Source organism: Haliotis rufescens, unplaced genomic scaffold (genome assembly GCF_023055435.1).
Source record: "Haliotis rufescens isolate VD_foot unplaced genomic scaffold, xgHalRufe1.0.p SCAF_5, whole genome shotgun sequence".
Lineage (NCBI taxonomy): Eukaryota > Metazoa > Mollusca > Gastropoda > Lepetellida > Haliotidae > Haliotis > Haliotis rufescens.
The window spans coordinates 47,508,160-47,525,225 of record NW_025964223.1 but is presented as its reverse complement, the minus strand read 5'-3'; the positions used below and the strand labels follow the sequence as shown (position 1 = coordinate 47,525,225).

The window sequence follows — 17,066 nt, the reverse complement described above, 5'->3', positions numbered from 1 at the left end:
GGTACAACCCTGAACTGATAACACCTCCCGTCGAAAGAAAACCTCAGGTATTTCTTGAACTCGGGGTGTATGGGTACGTGGAGATAGGCGTCTTTTAGGTCTACTGACGTTAGCCATTCTCCTGTCTCGATAGCTGAGATCACTGAGCGCAGTGTCTCCATCCTGAAGGACGGTACCTCTATAAGTTTGTTCAGCCTTCTCAGATTGAGAATAGGTCTGAACCCTCCGTCTTGTTTGGTGACTAGGAAATACATCGAGTAGAAGCCCTCATTTTCCTGTCCCTTGGGAACCGGTTCGATCGCAGCTTTCATAAGAAGTGCGTCGACCTCGGTACGGAGGAACTCCGCCTTCTCTCGGGTAGCAGGCACCGGAGTGTGATTTATTCCGGAGAAGGGGTGCGGATGGTGTTTCCACCGAGGCAAATGGCCTTCCCTGATAGTGGACAGGGTCCAGGGATTGGATGTTACTGTCTCTCATTCCTTGAGGAATAGAGCCAGTCGGCCGCCTATGGGGACATCCGGCTTGAGGCAGTGGATCCCGGCTGTCTGCAGTTCGAGAACTGGTGACTGTGCGTCCACCCGGGGCTCTTTGGGCGCTAATGGGAACCCGAGGTCTTCCCGGCCCCGCAAAACGGCTGCTGGCCTCGACCAGCCGCCTTGCCCCGGCCCTTGTTTCTCTTGCCTCTCCCTGCGCCTTTACCTGAAGGAAGCGGCTGCTTTCAAGCAGGTGCAGACTTCTGACCCGGCGTGTCAGCGTGGGAAGAGTCAAGGGGAGAGGTCCACTTACGCGGCTTAGCGTTAGGTACCTCCAACAAGGCCTTAGAGTCCTTGATCGAAGCGTACAACTGAGCGGCCTCTCGGACCACCTGCTGAGCCCCAGGGAAGAGGGTGGCACCCATCTTATATGGCAAATCTAGGAGGTCCAGGCGTGTGGATGCGGAGTACTTAGACACCGACATCCACAGCCTGCGCATGCCCATGACAGCGCACATCATCTGCGAGGCACAGCTACGAATAGCGTCCCGCGCGAGATGACTATGAACTTCTGTCAGTTGCGCATCAAACTCCGAGGAGTCAGCCGGCCCCTCCCCCACCAGCTCCCTCTGTACAGCAGACAGATAGGCGGAGTGTATTGGCATGCATTACGGTATTGCTCCTCGAAGCAAATGTATGCAGCCTTCAGCTCCGCAGCGCACATGGGAAAGGGGGGCAACCGCGGGCCCTGCTTGGCCTTAGCCGAAGACCCCCCTAAGTCCAGACGCATTCGTTGACCACTGGAACCTCGAAATCACCGTCCTCTGCTAACGGGTACCGCTTAATAAGTTCGGGCAGGATCGATGACCTCGTGCGCCAAGGAGGACAAAATGCGGAGCCGCACCTGGGGCGCCTTGCTTGGAGCAGCGAAACTCAGTCGGATCCTATGTGGGCATGGGCGCAGCCACCTGAGGCAGTACCTGGACAATCTTGTCCCGTACGTGCCTCAACGAGGATACAAAGGAGAATGTCTCCGAAGCCTCCGAGTCATCCCCTCCCACCTCCATCCACTCCTCCTCTCTCGATTCCAAGCCGACTGTAATCGACTCATCCTCGAGAGAGGTAGCGGACGAGATAGGAATAGGATGCCTGAAGGCCTGCCGGGCTGCCCCCGGCCCTAAGCCGAGTCCCGGGCCACAGATCCAATAGTGGAAGCCTCGGCCTCGGAGAAGGCATCTGGCTGCGCTAGGGAAAAAGGTGCGGAGGAAGTGAACGGGCCAGCGCCCGCCACCCCTCCGCTGGTGAGCGACCTCGAGCCGGAGCCGAAGCCCGGTCTCGAATTGTCCCCGAGGCCAAGTGGCCTGCCTCTGCCGATGTCGGGCATTCCACAGGGCCTCGAGGCCGCGTCCGGCGCCGACAAGGGGGAAGGCCCAGCCCGCAGCTCCTCTCAGAGTTAGGACTTAACCTCCTCCATCATCGACGCCATCTGCGACTTTTGTAAAGCAGAAATGTCTGCCAAAGAGGGTGCAGGAGAGGGTGCAGGTGTAGGAACCTCGGGGACCCTAGAGCCCTCTCCCCCGTCCCTCGTAAATTCTGAGTTGGGCAGGGGGCGGGAAAATAGTGTATCAGTGCGATATAAAGATGGGAAAGATACATGCAAAATTGTGAAAACAGAAGCAAAGGCGTAATGTAGAATGCGATTTGTAATGCAATACTAATAGCCAATGTCTGTAGTATAATTATAACACCAAAGGGGCGTGTTACGCACTAAGGTGTAAAACCCGTAAAAAAGGTAAGTGTAGTGTGTAACCTGTGTAAAGGAAAACCTGTAGTTCAATTCTGTATGATATAACAAAAAAATAAGCCGTTTTGATGGCCTTGGTGTTACATGTGTCAGACAGTGGAACTACACAATGGACGCCATTACGGCCATTTGAATTCAAATGTACCATGCACGTGGCGTTTCTTCTATTAGAAGTACAACTCTATAACTTTACAATGCGAGGTATTACGCCTTTGCAAGGAAAGAAATGTACCATACATACAGTTTGGTCAGTCATAGTCTCTCAGTGAACGATTAGGTTCCTCTTAGAAAACTTTCTTGAGAAAATCAAAAGTCTTGTCAGTCGGATGACATAAAGGAAAGTGATTTGGGTGAGAGTTACTCCCCCTGGCGCGGGGCGCCGTGGAGGGTGAGGCACTGTAAAGGTGGTCGTATATCATACAAAAACGAAGTTTTTTGTGTGGTAACATTTATTATTAAGGAAAAATGGTTACAACTATGTCATGTAGATTTTCTTGAGCAAGGAAAATGTTATAAGTGCCCCAAGGAGGATTTAATCTGAAAGAGAATGAGGATTCTAATTCCATCCTTATGAAGAATCCTTCAGTCATATCAAGATATGCAGAAAAAGATAAGATAGATCAATTTCACTTTGTACTGGATATTCAAATTAAGTAGATCATTTACCTGACTTTATAAGCAGTCTCATACACGTGTAGTCCAGTATTGAGGAGTGTTGCACCAGTAATTTGAAGCTCTGGATAGTCTAGGGGACGGACTGAGTATCTCTTATGACTAGGGTAGTGGCGAGATAGGTGGTAGTGGTGGCGGTCCATTGTTGACCACTGTCCTTCTACATCTCTTATCTACGTCATCATGTGACACAGCAGGGAAGAGTGGGAATCCATATACCTAAAAATAATGTTGAGAAACATAAACATCATGTCCTTTATATAAAGGATGTTTAGACATTATGTGTTACCAGAGACCATAAAATAAAGGGACATCCCTCTAGTCTATGCGCAAAACCATCAGTGCTATGGCTTTCACTGTGCAGCCTTATATCCAGAAACTAGCGGAAATGCGTTCACTGCAGTCATCATGGGTCGCCTTATTTCCATGCAAAGAATATATTTCACAATATATATTTATGCTCATGCATTTCTTAACATTGTCAACATTACAACTGAGATTTGGTGGTGTGCTAAAGCATATTGTTGCCATTGTATTCGATGAATGTGGTCACTCTTTGTCTTTGTCTGAGTGAGCAAAATGGTGCACATAAAAAAAATCGGCAAAAGAGCAGATTGTAATTTTCAATGACAGCTTCTAATTCACAATGAAAGTCCTTGGTTATCAATGTGTAAATAAGGGCATTAATTAATTTACTGCCATTAACAAATCTGGGGCAGTTGCGACATTTTTTATTTTGACTCCTGAAATGTGACTAAATCTGAATTTTCATAAAAATAATTACGCACCTATTAATTTTCACATGCTTTAAGCAGAATATTTTCCTATTATCAGTCCGGAAATAAATATTTGTAAATTTATCACAATTTCCCCTTTTGCTTGGTTCCAAAATTATTTAGGTACGATCGATTGTTATTTCTTAATGATTTTTGGCATACACCCATAGATACATCACATATAATATAGTGAAGCATTTACACCAGCCAGAGGCCATGCATGTCTGCAAGTAAATATAGCCTGGATTTATTATATGACATGAAGAAAATCTGGATATATAGTTTGTGAACATTTGGAACATGGTGAACTGTTACAAGTGTCTTGCTTGCGTCTGGATGAGTTTTATTTATACTTCCAGAGTTCCACTGCAATTTATCAGATTGTATTTTTCTGTGGTATTCATAGTGGATATTATGTAATATTGTATCTGCATCTGCAGCAGTACCATGAGGTTAAGAGCAGGGTGTCAGGGCATATCAGTTACATGGCAGACCATAGCGCCGATGGTTTATGATAAACTGTTGGGGAGGGCCGTACCTTTATGTTATGGTCTCTGGTTCAGAAAAACCCAAACTTTCAAGTTTGCTGTAGATATCTGATATAGATATCTGATATCAACAGTATCATGCACATGCAAATGTAATAATTCTATATAAGTGCATATCATAGCATATATGAAATCCACAACAACGTCATATCATTTACTTCAAATGTCACCACACATACCTGTAGCTATAATGGTGTCCCCAAATGTTATTAAATATTGTAAATATTATAGCTTCTTGAAATTTAAAAGAAAAGTTTTCATCATGGGTTATATATTTCATTGAAAGATAAAAGTACCATCACGTATCTAGCGACCTTCGCATTCATGTTAAGCAACATGTGTTATATTCTTGAAATGTTAACTACTGAATGAAGCGCACATATAAGGCTCCCTAAGTCAGTTAAATGTAATAAAACTCGCAGTGTATTTCCACCCAAAAAGTAATGATATTTCAGTACAGAAATACTGTAATATTGTACAACAATAAAATGGAATACAGACATTCAATAACTAGTACGATTCATCTCCTAACAGCGGCGTTGTTAATATAAACAAACAGGCACGTACGCAGTCAATGCCGAGAGGTCCGCCATGATGAATATCATCAGGAGGGAGAAATTATTTACACATCAAAAAGAAAACTTCCAAATATATTTATACGCACGGCGACACTATTTAGTATCATATATCATCATATTAGTATTTAAAACACCAAACACAATGTGTTGTATATTTTTAAACATTTGTGCTGAAATATATAACCACAAATTTGGCGACTGACTGTCAACTTACCGAATACTCCCTTTTCTACCAACATGGCAGACAAGTTACCCTCAGGTATAATATGCATTTGTGTTTAGCTCAATATTTATATCCCTCTTTGACATGCCATATCAAAATGTAGTTTATTTCATGACAGAGGGTTTTATTCAGCTTGTGTCATACTTCACATTGTTCTTTGTAATTCATTGTCATCATTTTTTCGCGTAACAACATCACCAGTTTGCCAGACAGCAACGCAGTTGCGGAGAGTGTTGACGTTGACCTGCGGTTGTTGTGTAGATACGCATTGTGCTAACTATATTTTATTTCTCTTCTATTTTCAAGTAATATTTCGATGTTGATGTGCACTTTTCGATGATATTCAGTTTTGATGTTTAATCATATAGCCTAGATTTCTAAATGCAAACTGAGTCCTTTTTTCTGCTAATTTAATCATTTTATTTTGAAAATAGCTGGTATTCTGTAGATGTACCAATAAGTCATAGCAGACTAAGCTGACAAATTGTTCCCAGCCTAGTCTCACTTTAAATTTTAAGTATTTATGCTCATAATAATTATGAATCGGATAATGGCTAGCGACAAGTTATCGCCGAGGACCAATTATCGCCAACTCCCCATTATACATGTTATAGCATGTACATGATCGAATCTCGTTTTACTTTTGCTCATTTTCATTAGAAGAGAGAAAAATTTAGCCAATATTGATGGACAAAACTGACTTTGTTGCTCAAATACAATTTTAGAAAAGAGGTGACTAATTCATGCGTAAATGAAAATTCAGTACGATGATGCACATTCAGTTCTGTCATAGTTTACTATCTGTCTGTCATATCTTCCCCAAAATACTGTTCTAAATCCTATGTGAGCTATTTTTCCAAAAATGCATAACCCTGTGTATATTGCAAAAATCCATAGTACAAACCGTACATCGCCGTCTATAATGCGACCCCACGTATAAGGCGACCCCCCTGTACAAGCCTTCAAAATCGATGCTAATTTATATACCCCATCTATAAAGCAAATCAGAATGAAGCACGTCACCACGGCATACACAATCCCTACATTTGCAATAAAAATGTGTTTGTATTCCTCAGAAAAATATTACATCGTAGATCTACATCTATCCCTTCAGTGAATTCAGGGAAACGTTAGTAGTGTTGAGGATAAGCGCGTGTAAATTAAATATAGGGGAATATTGGTTAACGTCAGTTTGCAGACAACAAATTAAAAGCATTTCTTATTAATTGTAATGAATATAAAAATTGAGTGCAATACCAAAGAAAATAGAAAATGTAATTATGTTTTGACGATGTCCCTTGACCCAACTTAGGTCGTATGCACACTGAGTATGTATAGTTCTTAACAGGAAGTGATGTTACCCACAAATTCCACACCTGTCACACCAAAAAATAGTGATGCAGCAATAACATAGAGTTGCCCACCCTTGAATCGCTAATAACCATTACCATAACAGGTAATTTAACTACCGCAATAGTACAGAGTACCATGCTATCAATGCTACTACACAGTACAGTTCATATTGTATTTTGCTCCTCCTTTCTGAGACCGCTTCTGTGGTCTAGTGGTAGAGCGTCTTCCCAGGAAGAGCGGAAGGGGCGGTCAAGTCATACCAAAAGACGTTAAAAGATGGTACTTCTTGTTAAATTGCCTGGTGCTCGGCATTAAGGTCGGCTCGGAGTCAAAACACCCGCTAATCTTTCTGATTAAATACATGTGACACTCTAATCATCTATTGACCTGACTGTTCATTTTGACTGACAAGCATTAGCGCTACTTGTTTCAGTCAGTTTTAGCCATCTTCCCAATGCAAGAGAGTTAACTGACTTTAAAAGTCCAGTTTCCACCCTTGCCGAACTAGGCTGGAATTACTGGGCTCGATTGTAGCGCCCCCAGTGGAGTTACCAGTTATGTCCCTTCTAAGCCTCTCCTATGGACCAATCACTTGCGTTTGCTTCACACAAAATGGTGGCGCCGAGTCAGGACGATCTGATCGATAATTAAGGTCTATATTGTGATAAAACAGGTCTTACATCGCGAAGTGCATCAAATCACGTGAGCACCTTGATTAAAAACATGAAAATATTTGGAAAATATCTGCTGACAACGAGTTGGAGGTGCACATGCTTTGCAAATTCTGCAATCGACCGAAATCTGCACGACAGTTTACGAACCGGATTTCGATTTCGGTGCGCGATTTTGATTGGACTATGCATAGACTCTTTAGCATGTTTAGTCCAGTCAACATGTAACTCCATAATACCAGCCTAGTTCGGGAAGGGTGGAAACTGGACTTTTATAGTCAGTTAACTCCCTTGCCTCGGGAAGATAGTTTTAGCATGATTAGTGGTACACTATCTGGTTACTTTCTCTAAAAGTTTTGCGAATCCATTTCTAAATGAACTTCTTTAAAATTTATGAAAAGGCTGGATGATGAAAAATGTGTTGTGCCAAGAAAGGTGTTGAGATTATCATGATTGTTTGTTTTACTGTACTGGAGTGTTTGTGTGATAAAGAGATAAATTGCAAACCAAGCATGTTTTTCAGGCTTCATAACAATCATGATTCAGTCAACATTTCTTTTCATACCTAAACGATCACAAAGAGACACCAAGATGTAACAGTTTTCAACATTTGTAGGATATTCTTCTAATTTAGTGTTTTGTTTCATTCTTTACATTTCACAGTGACGGTTGGGTCAAATCCATGTGTGGATTGTGACAAAGTGTTTCAAATTTGCCAGTATTTCAAATTACCCAGGGGTCAACACAGAGCGGGGAGAAGGAGAAAGTCCAGAGAAGCGGAAACTGGCTGATGATGACAGTGAGACAGCGCCACCTGTGAAGAAAAAGTTCTCCATGGGTTTCAGTTCGAAACTCGCTGATTCCAAGAAGAGTCCAGTAATCCAGATTTCTCCAAAACCAGCACCTGCACCTATCAAGATGTCCCTCTCAACACAGGTAAATCATGGGTTAAAATGAACCGCAACTCCCTAGTACACAAATATGAGTCGGGAAGTGGAGCATGGAATTGAGGCCCTCACAGAAAATCAATTTTCCACCAAAAATAGATTCTCTGACATGAATATGGGACCTACTTGAAAGTAGAAGCTAATGTCAAACTTTATGAAACAGATGTGTAATCAAAATCATTGATGTTATTTGCAATGTCCTTATGATGTTGTGCTAGATGTTTTGAATATGAAGAACAGTGTGTATGTTTCCGTTTACTATCTCAGCTTATAAATGTACACGGCACACATATTATACTGGTTTTAGCAGTATATAGGACACCAAGAATGTGCTGCACATATACACTCTCCTAATGTAGGAAGGGAATCTGATTTGGGTCATTCATATGATTAGTGAATGCTATCACCATTAGGCAACACCACAGCCTCTTGAAATCGTCGTCTGAGGAGCCACATTTTGCTTTGTTAACCTGCATCAGCCATTCCAAAATCAAGCTGATACACTGTGATATACTAAATACTGTTCAAAGTTCTCTTAATCCAGCTGTTGTCGAAGAAACAGCCTCATTGTTGCTGTCAAACTGTCACCAATTTTGAGTGTATATGTACATGGGTAGATATAGTTACTGATTTTAGGATAAGAGGTTTAGCAACTTATAAGTCCTGTCAGTGTTTATTTATGATTTTTTGATGTGTTCACCGACACATTAAAGAAAGTTGGAGTAAATCAAAGATGTGAAATGTCTGTTGAAAGAACTTTGAATAAGTCATCCAAATCCAGGGGCGGTCGGGTAGCCTAGTTGAGAAAGTGTTCACTCGTCACCCCAAAGACCCGAGTTCGATTCCCAACATGGGTACATTGTGTGAAGCCCATTTCTGGTGCTCCATGCCATGATATTGCTGGAATATTACTAAAAGCGGTGTAAAACCATACTCACTCACTCATCCAAGTCCAGTCATGTCATCTAATGCAATGTGAACCTTTCAGAAACCCAAAGACTGCCCAGCTACAAGTGTACTGCAGAAGAATGCTAAAGTAGCTGCTATATTTAATCCAGATGATGAGGTATGTGAACATTAATGTCAGTGTGCATTAATATCACGCCAGACATGTTATATGGGGTAATGATAACTTTGAATGAAAACGTCAGTGTGCTATGAATATGCTTGTGGGGCCTTACCAAAAAATAATCACATTGTTTGAAGTTATCACAAAAACACAAGGTCATTAGTTGAAACAAAAATATAACATGTCTTTTCAGGTGATCTTATAAATAAGTTGTAAGGGTCAAACCAAAAAAAAAGAGAAAAAAAATGCTGAAATATTTTGAGAAACTAGACTGGATAAGAAACGTGTGAAGTTTTGTGTTGAGGGCTGAACACAATGAACGTGACTTCAGCAGAATGCGATGATTATATTTGATATATATCATGTTCTTTTGACAGAGTGATGAAGAAGAAATGCCACCCGAGGCTAAGATGAGGATGAGAAACATAGGAAGGTGAAGACAATTAGCAATGGAAAAGTGTTGGTTCCCTAGCATCACTTGCAACAGTATGATAGCACCAAATGAAAACAGTTTATTTCTGTTCGCTTCTGAGACAGATATGAAGATTCTGACATTTTGGTAGCAAATCTTTTACACACTTAAAAGAGACTGCTTGCCAGCAAACTGTTCTCATCACATAAGATATTAAAAGACCTAAACTATCATAAATCTACAGGAGGATATCTGGTCTTGGATGGCCATGGTTTGTTAAACATTTTGTTTTGACAAATATAAGTCATGCAAATATATTCTTTTACCATTGAGCACCAAAAGTAAAGATTCAACATGTGGCTGGGAAACCAATAAAATTAACATGATAAGATCCTGTGTCATCTTGGCTCAAGTAATGTCTTTCTTGATTATTTCCAGTGGAAATTTGGTGTAGTGGAGAAAGATAAAATCTGCAAAATATCTGAGCAAACATATTAACCTGTCTATCTGAAATGTATACTAATTCTTGAAAAAAATGCTGGTTTCTCAAAATTTATGAATAAATGAATAATCATTTGCATCTGAAAAATGTCATGCCACAGGGTTTTACCTGACACAGAAATGTGAATCCAGTATGCCCAAATGTATGGTATGGGGGCAGAATATTTATTGTGTCCCGAGGGATGCACAATAATATTCATTGAATCAAATTCTTGACAACAATTACAAAGATCCTGTAATTATCCTATCTTACAGTACATTACTTTACAGGGCCCTCATATCTCCTGTAAGGACCCTCGAAATGAATTATTGGGGGTCTCCTGGACCCCTAGTTGTGTAGGTCATGTGCCTGATGTCATATGCTCCATCAAGTTGTTCACAGTAATCTTTGTTTAGGCCTGCATTTTTGTTACTAGGACAACACATTATTACTTTTGTAACACAGTGAAAATCCTGGAGAAAATATGTTAGGTAAAATGTAGGCAAGCAGAGGGCTGCTTTCTTGTACAATAGTGCCAATAAAAAATTCTGTTCAGACAATAAAGTTAAAAAGTCTGAAGAAAGTTTTGAGTGTAAGGATTTCTAGTAAAGGAGGTTTCCCAGGTTAACCAAGCGATATTTGTGGCGTTCATGTTTCAAAAAAACGAAAACAATTAGGTCATGCCCACTCAGAAACTACTGTGTCCTGATTGGCTGATAATAGAACGGGCGGGGCTTGCTAAACGATGTCACTGATTTTGTACTGTTTTCTTCAGTTTTGTGTGTGTTTATCATTAAATAAGCAGTCTGTGAAGTAATTACTGTTGACTATATTTATTTGTAAGAATTATTAAGAGTTCATGTATGTTGAGGGTCATATTAATTATTTAAGAATTGACTTAAATTCCTTTTGCGTTTACCAGTTTGTATACTCGTTTTTATATTAATACCTCCATAAACGCAGAAAATATTGAAATCAATCCTTAAATAATTAATGCGATCCTCAACGTACATGAACTGCAACAGATGTGGGAACACTGGTTTAAGTCTTGTTAGTTAGCTTTGTAGATATGCATCCCATAGGAATGACAGAAACCTATGAACATCAGTTGGAGTGCCAGGTTTGCCTCTAGTATTATCTGCACCATACAGGGTTCTCCAAAGTGGTAAACATCTTGTATCATTTTGAGCATTTCTCACACATCAAGCTGACATGCCATGATATAAGTATCAACTGAAACACTGTTCAAAGCGCCATTAACCAAACTCATTCTTTTCTGCATATGTGTTACAGAGACACACCAACTGCTGCAGGTCCTAACTCATTTGGTAAAAACCGACTCGGATTTTGTGATCGTCAGAAAATCATGGAACGAGAATTGAAGGCAAAGATGGATAACCTGGGAGAGAAAAAGTGAACTCTATGAGATACAATTGTGATAAAACTGCCATGGAAAGTGGTAGCTTCCACAGACCGGAATGCCATTTTCTTTCCAACATGAATAGGCTGAAGGTGATCGCATCCAGCTGCTGGCTACATGCTCTTTGTGTTATGTTTATCAATGTACAGCTTTAGTGGCATTGCCGAGAGCATAGAGACTTGGCATATGTGAGCATGGTACGAGTTGAACAGGACACGGAGGAGCTGTTGGATTCAGTCTGAGACTTCAGTCAGCTGCCAACCACAGAATCAGTCAGGCTTTCAAATGAAACTGATGGTGGTTGTAATGTGATGTGATGATGATGCAAAAGCATCTTGCCTGGGGACAGATAACTTATTAAGCACATTCATTGTACTTCAGAGTTTCAAACATTTTTCATGTTATATTCATACTGTTCTGGGCCCTGTTCCACAAAGCGATCTTAGCGCTAAGATGATCGTAACTCCCATACTTTAACACAGGCCTACGGTAGTCGTAGGCCTAAGATTGCTTTGTGGCATGGGGCCCTGGCGTTTAAAGATGCAGTTCACAGAGAATGCATCACACTTTCAAAATCTCAGACTGATGGAGTGGTGGTATTTTGTTATTTCTCAAACAATTGTAGGTGGAAGTATTTTTGTGAAAAAATATGTGGGCCCATCTTGAGGTTTTACAGAATTTAGGCTAAGTATACTACTCCACTTTTGATAGGGATATTTTTTTATCTTTCCACGATACACAAAACTGATTCTCATTGTATGTCAAGTGTATATTTAAATAGAATGATGTATCTGATTTTCCCTATCAAACGTTGAGTAGGATGAAATAAGGTGGTGTACCAGTCACTGTAGTATCAGGAGCTCCTGTGGTAGTTGAAAACTTCTTATAGTTGCTAACAAAATAAATTTTTCAAAAAACATAATAAAGGTGAACTTATCAAGTACAGACAAGACTGATAGTTTTGTTATCACATGACAGATAGTCTACTTGCCTGAGAAAAGTTGTTTTCACCTTGATCAACTGGTAGTTCTGTTTTATGAGTTAGTCTGAATGAATTGTGTCTAGTTTGATATGACATAAAGTGTCTACACCTGTTTGATACTTAATAATAGTTGGGTAATAACTGCTAAATTTATTTTAAAAATCATGAATTCTCATGATTCATATAATTTTAATGTGGATTATAAAACGTATGTTTTACATTAAAGGATCATTTGCAGTGTTCAAAATTTAAGGATGAAAATCAATGGGCCCTTGCAATAAAGGTCAAAAGTTATATCTTTAGCCTGTTTAGGGGTCCCTAGATTCAAATAGTAATTAAGTATATCCGCAAGTCTCAAGGGACCCAAGGTCGCCTTTAATTTTGAACACCGATTGAGATATTTTGGGGGTTATCATGGCTTATCATATGGTTTTATGGACTTAGAAGACATTTGTTTTCGGAATCGCATGTGTTATTGAGTATTCGATACCCGGAAATTTCATTTGGAACCAACACCGTTGTTTATCGACCTTGTAACATACAAAAGCTCTCAGAAATTTTTCGAAGCAATCTCATTCTACATGAATTCTTGCAGTTGTGAAACAGACGTGACGTCACTCTGGAATACTTTGCTGTTACCCTGGAATGTAATGATGTCATGATACAATAGATTACGTCACAATCATGTTTCCGTAGTGACAAACTTGCCTGGCTAGCAGACTTTGGAAAGAAACAACTAAATTAAAGTTAATTAGATAGATATTGATCAAACATAATATTTAATTAACATGGTGTCCATTTTGCCAAGATGAATGGCACATTTTTCAAATTTGGGATTGAGGAGAAAAAAGATACTTAAAAAAAGAAAAATATTCTTATACAGTCAAAAATCCAAAAGATTTCTGGGATCAACAATGTTTTTCAACCAATCAGATTGCACCACACACAAATGTTTCATGCAGCTTTGTCATAATTTATTAGGTTCAGGTGTTTTAGTTCCTGCTTGTCCTACAGTTAAGTATTCATTATTTGTCGTCCAATATTATGTGAAATCACAGAATGGTTGCAAAGTAAGATTGGTTCTAAAAATATATATAGACACAAAATGACAGTCATGACATTTGATATGGATATCAATTGCACTTGCGAAGTATTGCATTAGTTTTGTAACGTATGAGCAGTTGTGCTTTGTAATTAATACTTAAATAAACAGGCTATTTGATACACCATGTTGTCAGTGATTATGTAAGCAGTTGACACTCTCAAATGGCTTCAACCACATTGACTTATGTGCAAATAGTACTTCAGGACTCTTGTCTACAGTTTTATGAAATAATCACGAGTGATGCCAATCATCAGTCAAGCTCAATACCATATGGGGGGCACGGGTGGCCAAGTCGTCTAAGGCGCCGCAATTCGCTGTGCAGAGTTGTGTCCATTGGGCAGGCCAGAAACCTATGATTGTGGTTTCGAATCCCGGTTCGCCCCGATTATGTTTCTAGGTTTGTCAGCACCATACCCGTGCTCGTGGGTTTCACCGAAGTGGTAAACGTCTGAGACCTGCATCACTTCGGGCTTTCCTCCCACATTAAGCTGACACGCCACTATATAACTGGAATATTGTTAAAAGCGGCGTTAATCCCAACTCACTCACTCACTCACTCAACACCATATGTCATGTACTGTAGATGGTATGTTGCAACAGAAGCTATGTTAGTTAAGCAAGACTGCAGGCATGAATATGCTGCTCGGTATGTTATGGACAAAACCAATGTCATTGTGTTCTGCATCTTACTAGCTCCATATTTGGCCACATAAATATATTTCCTATTTCTCATAAATTAATAATAAATTATAACAAAATGGGCAGGTAGGTCAAGTTTTAATTTCGATTTTGACTGTAGATCCCATCCACACCAAACCAATTCACAAATGCATGAGATTAAAATATTCATAGAAGTAGAGATTATGTTTATGTGGTTTTCATGGATTTAAGTGTTGGTACCAAAATACCCCCCTCCAAGGCTTTACAAGCTTGCAGACATCCCTGATTTAACAACATACATGTACAACAACAGTGTTGGTAGTCAGGGTAGGTCACAACAGCAGTGCAGAATGAAAATATAATACAAAAAACTGCTACCAATATATCATGCACAAAATATTTTATAAAAATGTCAATTTATATAATTGTTTGGGTAGGTTAGTAATGAAGAACAAGCGTATTTGTCCTCTCAAAGTCACTCTCATACAAAATTGGTAAATTCAGATGTACTATTATGCCACATACGATACTGAAGATCTGACTAACCGTCCAGGTTAACTTTAATCAGTCGGCATTGAGCTTTGTAAATTACCATATGAACGAATGACCAAGGTAATCAGAGCAGCATGGTTGATTTCTGTTTTGTGGAAACAAAAATAAATGGACAGTTACTAATAGAAATACTACTGGCTGTGCTATTAAATTGTTGTTGATATTTGGACACCATGTGGCTTCTGAGCACCATGCCATCTGCACACTAAAGGGAGTAATATTGAAAGAATAATTAGGTTCTGTGCTGGTTTTCTTTTGATAAGGTTTTTATTTCTAAATTGAGGTATCATATTTGAGTGAAAGATCTGACTTTAATGAGATTTACCGTATTCGACGTAATAAGCGCCCCAGGCGATATTTGCTAATATATTGGCTAGTGAACAATCCCAATTAGCACCCTTCCGACTGATTAATGTACACAAGACTTATTTATTCATGTATAATACACACTCATGTGGTATATGCATCCTAAATTAAATTCCATAATACGCACAGACTTTTCTTTTGTATCATTTCATGCTGTAAGCATAAACCATGAAATTTACGATCTTTCAACTTTTTCACTAAAATTATATTCTAATAAGAGCCCCCTATTTCTAATTTTGAGAGCGCCCTGGGCGCTTATTATGTCGAATATAGAAAGTCCATTTATAACACGCCAGATTCCATTCACCAAGTGAATGCTCATGGTGCTACGTTATTATTGCCCTGGTCTTTGGAATGGTGTGCACAAGAATTTCATTCTCATCTCTCTGAGGAGTATACACTGTGAATGTCACACATGGCGTTGTCTCCAAATAACCTTAACACAGAAGTATGGTCTTGTACACCTGATAAACTTACACACACTGATAGCAGTGAAGGTGGATGTCGACATGAGAAGGGCATCCTTTCTCAAATGATGAAAACAACAACGTACACTTTGAAATGTCATAGGAATCTGATAAGGGATACAGTTATCTTGGTATGAAAAAAGCTTCTCTGAAAATACAATACAAAAAAACTGCTTGTGTGCAAGCAAGTGATCTAGGGGGTTCATAATAATTCTGTGTTTGTTGATACAAATTTGTGTCACCTTGTGTCATTGTTTCATTAAAGATACAAGATCTGTGTTGAATATATTTTTTTATCTCAGTTTTAGATATGACTGTTTCTACCCTGCACTGTTGAAGGATATCCCGAAAAAATATACGAAAGGTCGTTCCTAATACTGGTATTGGCTCATTTCGAGAATCCATGTGTACATGTGCTTTGTGTATTGAAGTGCACAATGCCTGGAACCAGACTATATCCATATAAGAATATATCTATACTGCAGCCTGTGATATGGCTTAGCTCTCAGTAGGGAACGCTCATCGCTTGGGGAAATCAGTGTGCACACAAGTAGGTGACAGCAAGATAATGCCATGGTGTCTGGCATTACATTGTTGCAGAAAACATGTCGACAGTACTATTTCTTTATCAGGATATGTAAATAACATGGACCATAGGCATTGTTAGTGAGCAGATATCAATCCCAGTGCAAATGTAGTACCTACTAGTCCCTCATGCATTTGAATACATTCATGAAGCGTTTGTTATAATTTGAACATTGGTACATTTGGATTCGATGAAAAAATATTCCCCCCCAAAATGGAAGCAGAATGATAACATAGTAATGGTAAACTAATGTAAATTGTTATTTCTAACTGGTACATGGTCAAACTATGTCGATTGAACATGATCATTTAAATATTAAATTTGAGTACAAACAAAGCAAGTCATTTTTTACGAATACATTGTCATTCTGATTTGTGATTTGCTGTCGTCACTGAGAGCAATGTTAGTCCAGATGGTAAGCAATTCTCTTTCATTTTCAATATACATGTTTCAATATAACAGGAAGCAGTGGAAAACGAACCTGTATTAAACAAGGTTGAAGTTATTACAACATTATGGAACTTGGACTCCCTTCATTAGTTACAAACCACAAGATGATATAATTGACTCTTGATCATCAGGAAGTGTTTCTGCCTCGAGTTCACACAGGGTTCTAACGGTTCCTTACACTTTTATGTTGCTTCTACCATCTCCAGAGTTTCGTTTTCTCAAAGTGTATCCTATGCCACAGATATGCTTCAGTGGACTTTAAATACATCTTAATTTGTAGATTCTGTAATGTTATTTTAAAAGATAGTATGATCAGTAACGAGGCTGCCAACCCCTTTCAGAACACCGGATTCAGGGGTCTATTTAGAGGGTATCAAAGACTAAACAGTGTGGTACACAGGATTCAAATACAATCATAGTAGTATGCAGATTCAACATTTTAAAAAACGGTGTATATAAATATTTACTTTT

General features: G+C 39.4%; 2 protein-coding genes across 3 annotated transcripts in view; one reads left to right on the top strand and one right to left on the bottom strand.

Moving 5' to 3' along the window:
• LOC124137130 overlaps window positions 1–17,066 on the bottom strand; it is a 46,436-nt gene that overhangs the window by 19,684 nt on the left and 9,686 nt on the right. Inside the window, exons 1-2 of one of the 2 annotated variants that reach the window (XM_046503308.2) lie at window positions 4,841–4,880; window positions 2,944–3,168 (exon numbers count right to left, since the gene is read on the bottom strand). In XM_046503308.2, the coding sequence (XP_046359264.2) occupies window positions 2,944–3,092 (149 nt within the window). In that variant the 5' untranslated portion in view covers window positions 3,093–3,168; window positions 4,841–4,880. Of the gene's footprint in view, window positions 1–2,943; window positions 3,169–4,840; window positions 4,881–17,066 lie in introns of those variants that run through there. The other variant, XM_046503307.2, reaches the window with a different exon arrangement.
• On the top strand, window positions 5,080–13,633 carry LOC124137131 (PEST proteolytic signal-containing nuclear protein-like). Its single transcript, XM_046503310.2, has 5 exons — window positions 5,080–5,110; window positions 7,835–8,034; window positions 9,034–9,111; window positions 9,492–9,547; window positions 11,301–13,633. Exons 1-5 carry the CDS (start codon window positions 5,089–5,091, stop codon window positions 11,422–11,424), a joined length of 480 nt encoding a protein of 159 aa, XP_046359266.1. The 5' UTR covers window positions 5,080–5,088; the 3' UTR covers window positions 11,425–13,633.

Coding starts and splice junctions, on each gene's coding strand:
- LOC124137131 (XM_046503310.2), top strand. CDS start 5,089: ATGGCAGACAAGTTACCCTCAG. Junction 9,112..9,491: donor TATTTAATCCAGATGATGAG/GTATGTGAACAT, acceptor TTCTTTTGACAG/AGTGATGAAGAAGAAATGCC. Junction 9,548..11,300: donor AGGATGAGAAACATAGGAAG/GTGAAGACAATT, acceptor TATGTGTTACAG/AGACACACCAACTGCTGCAG.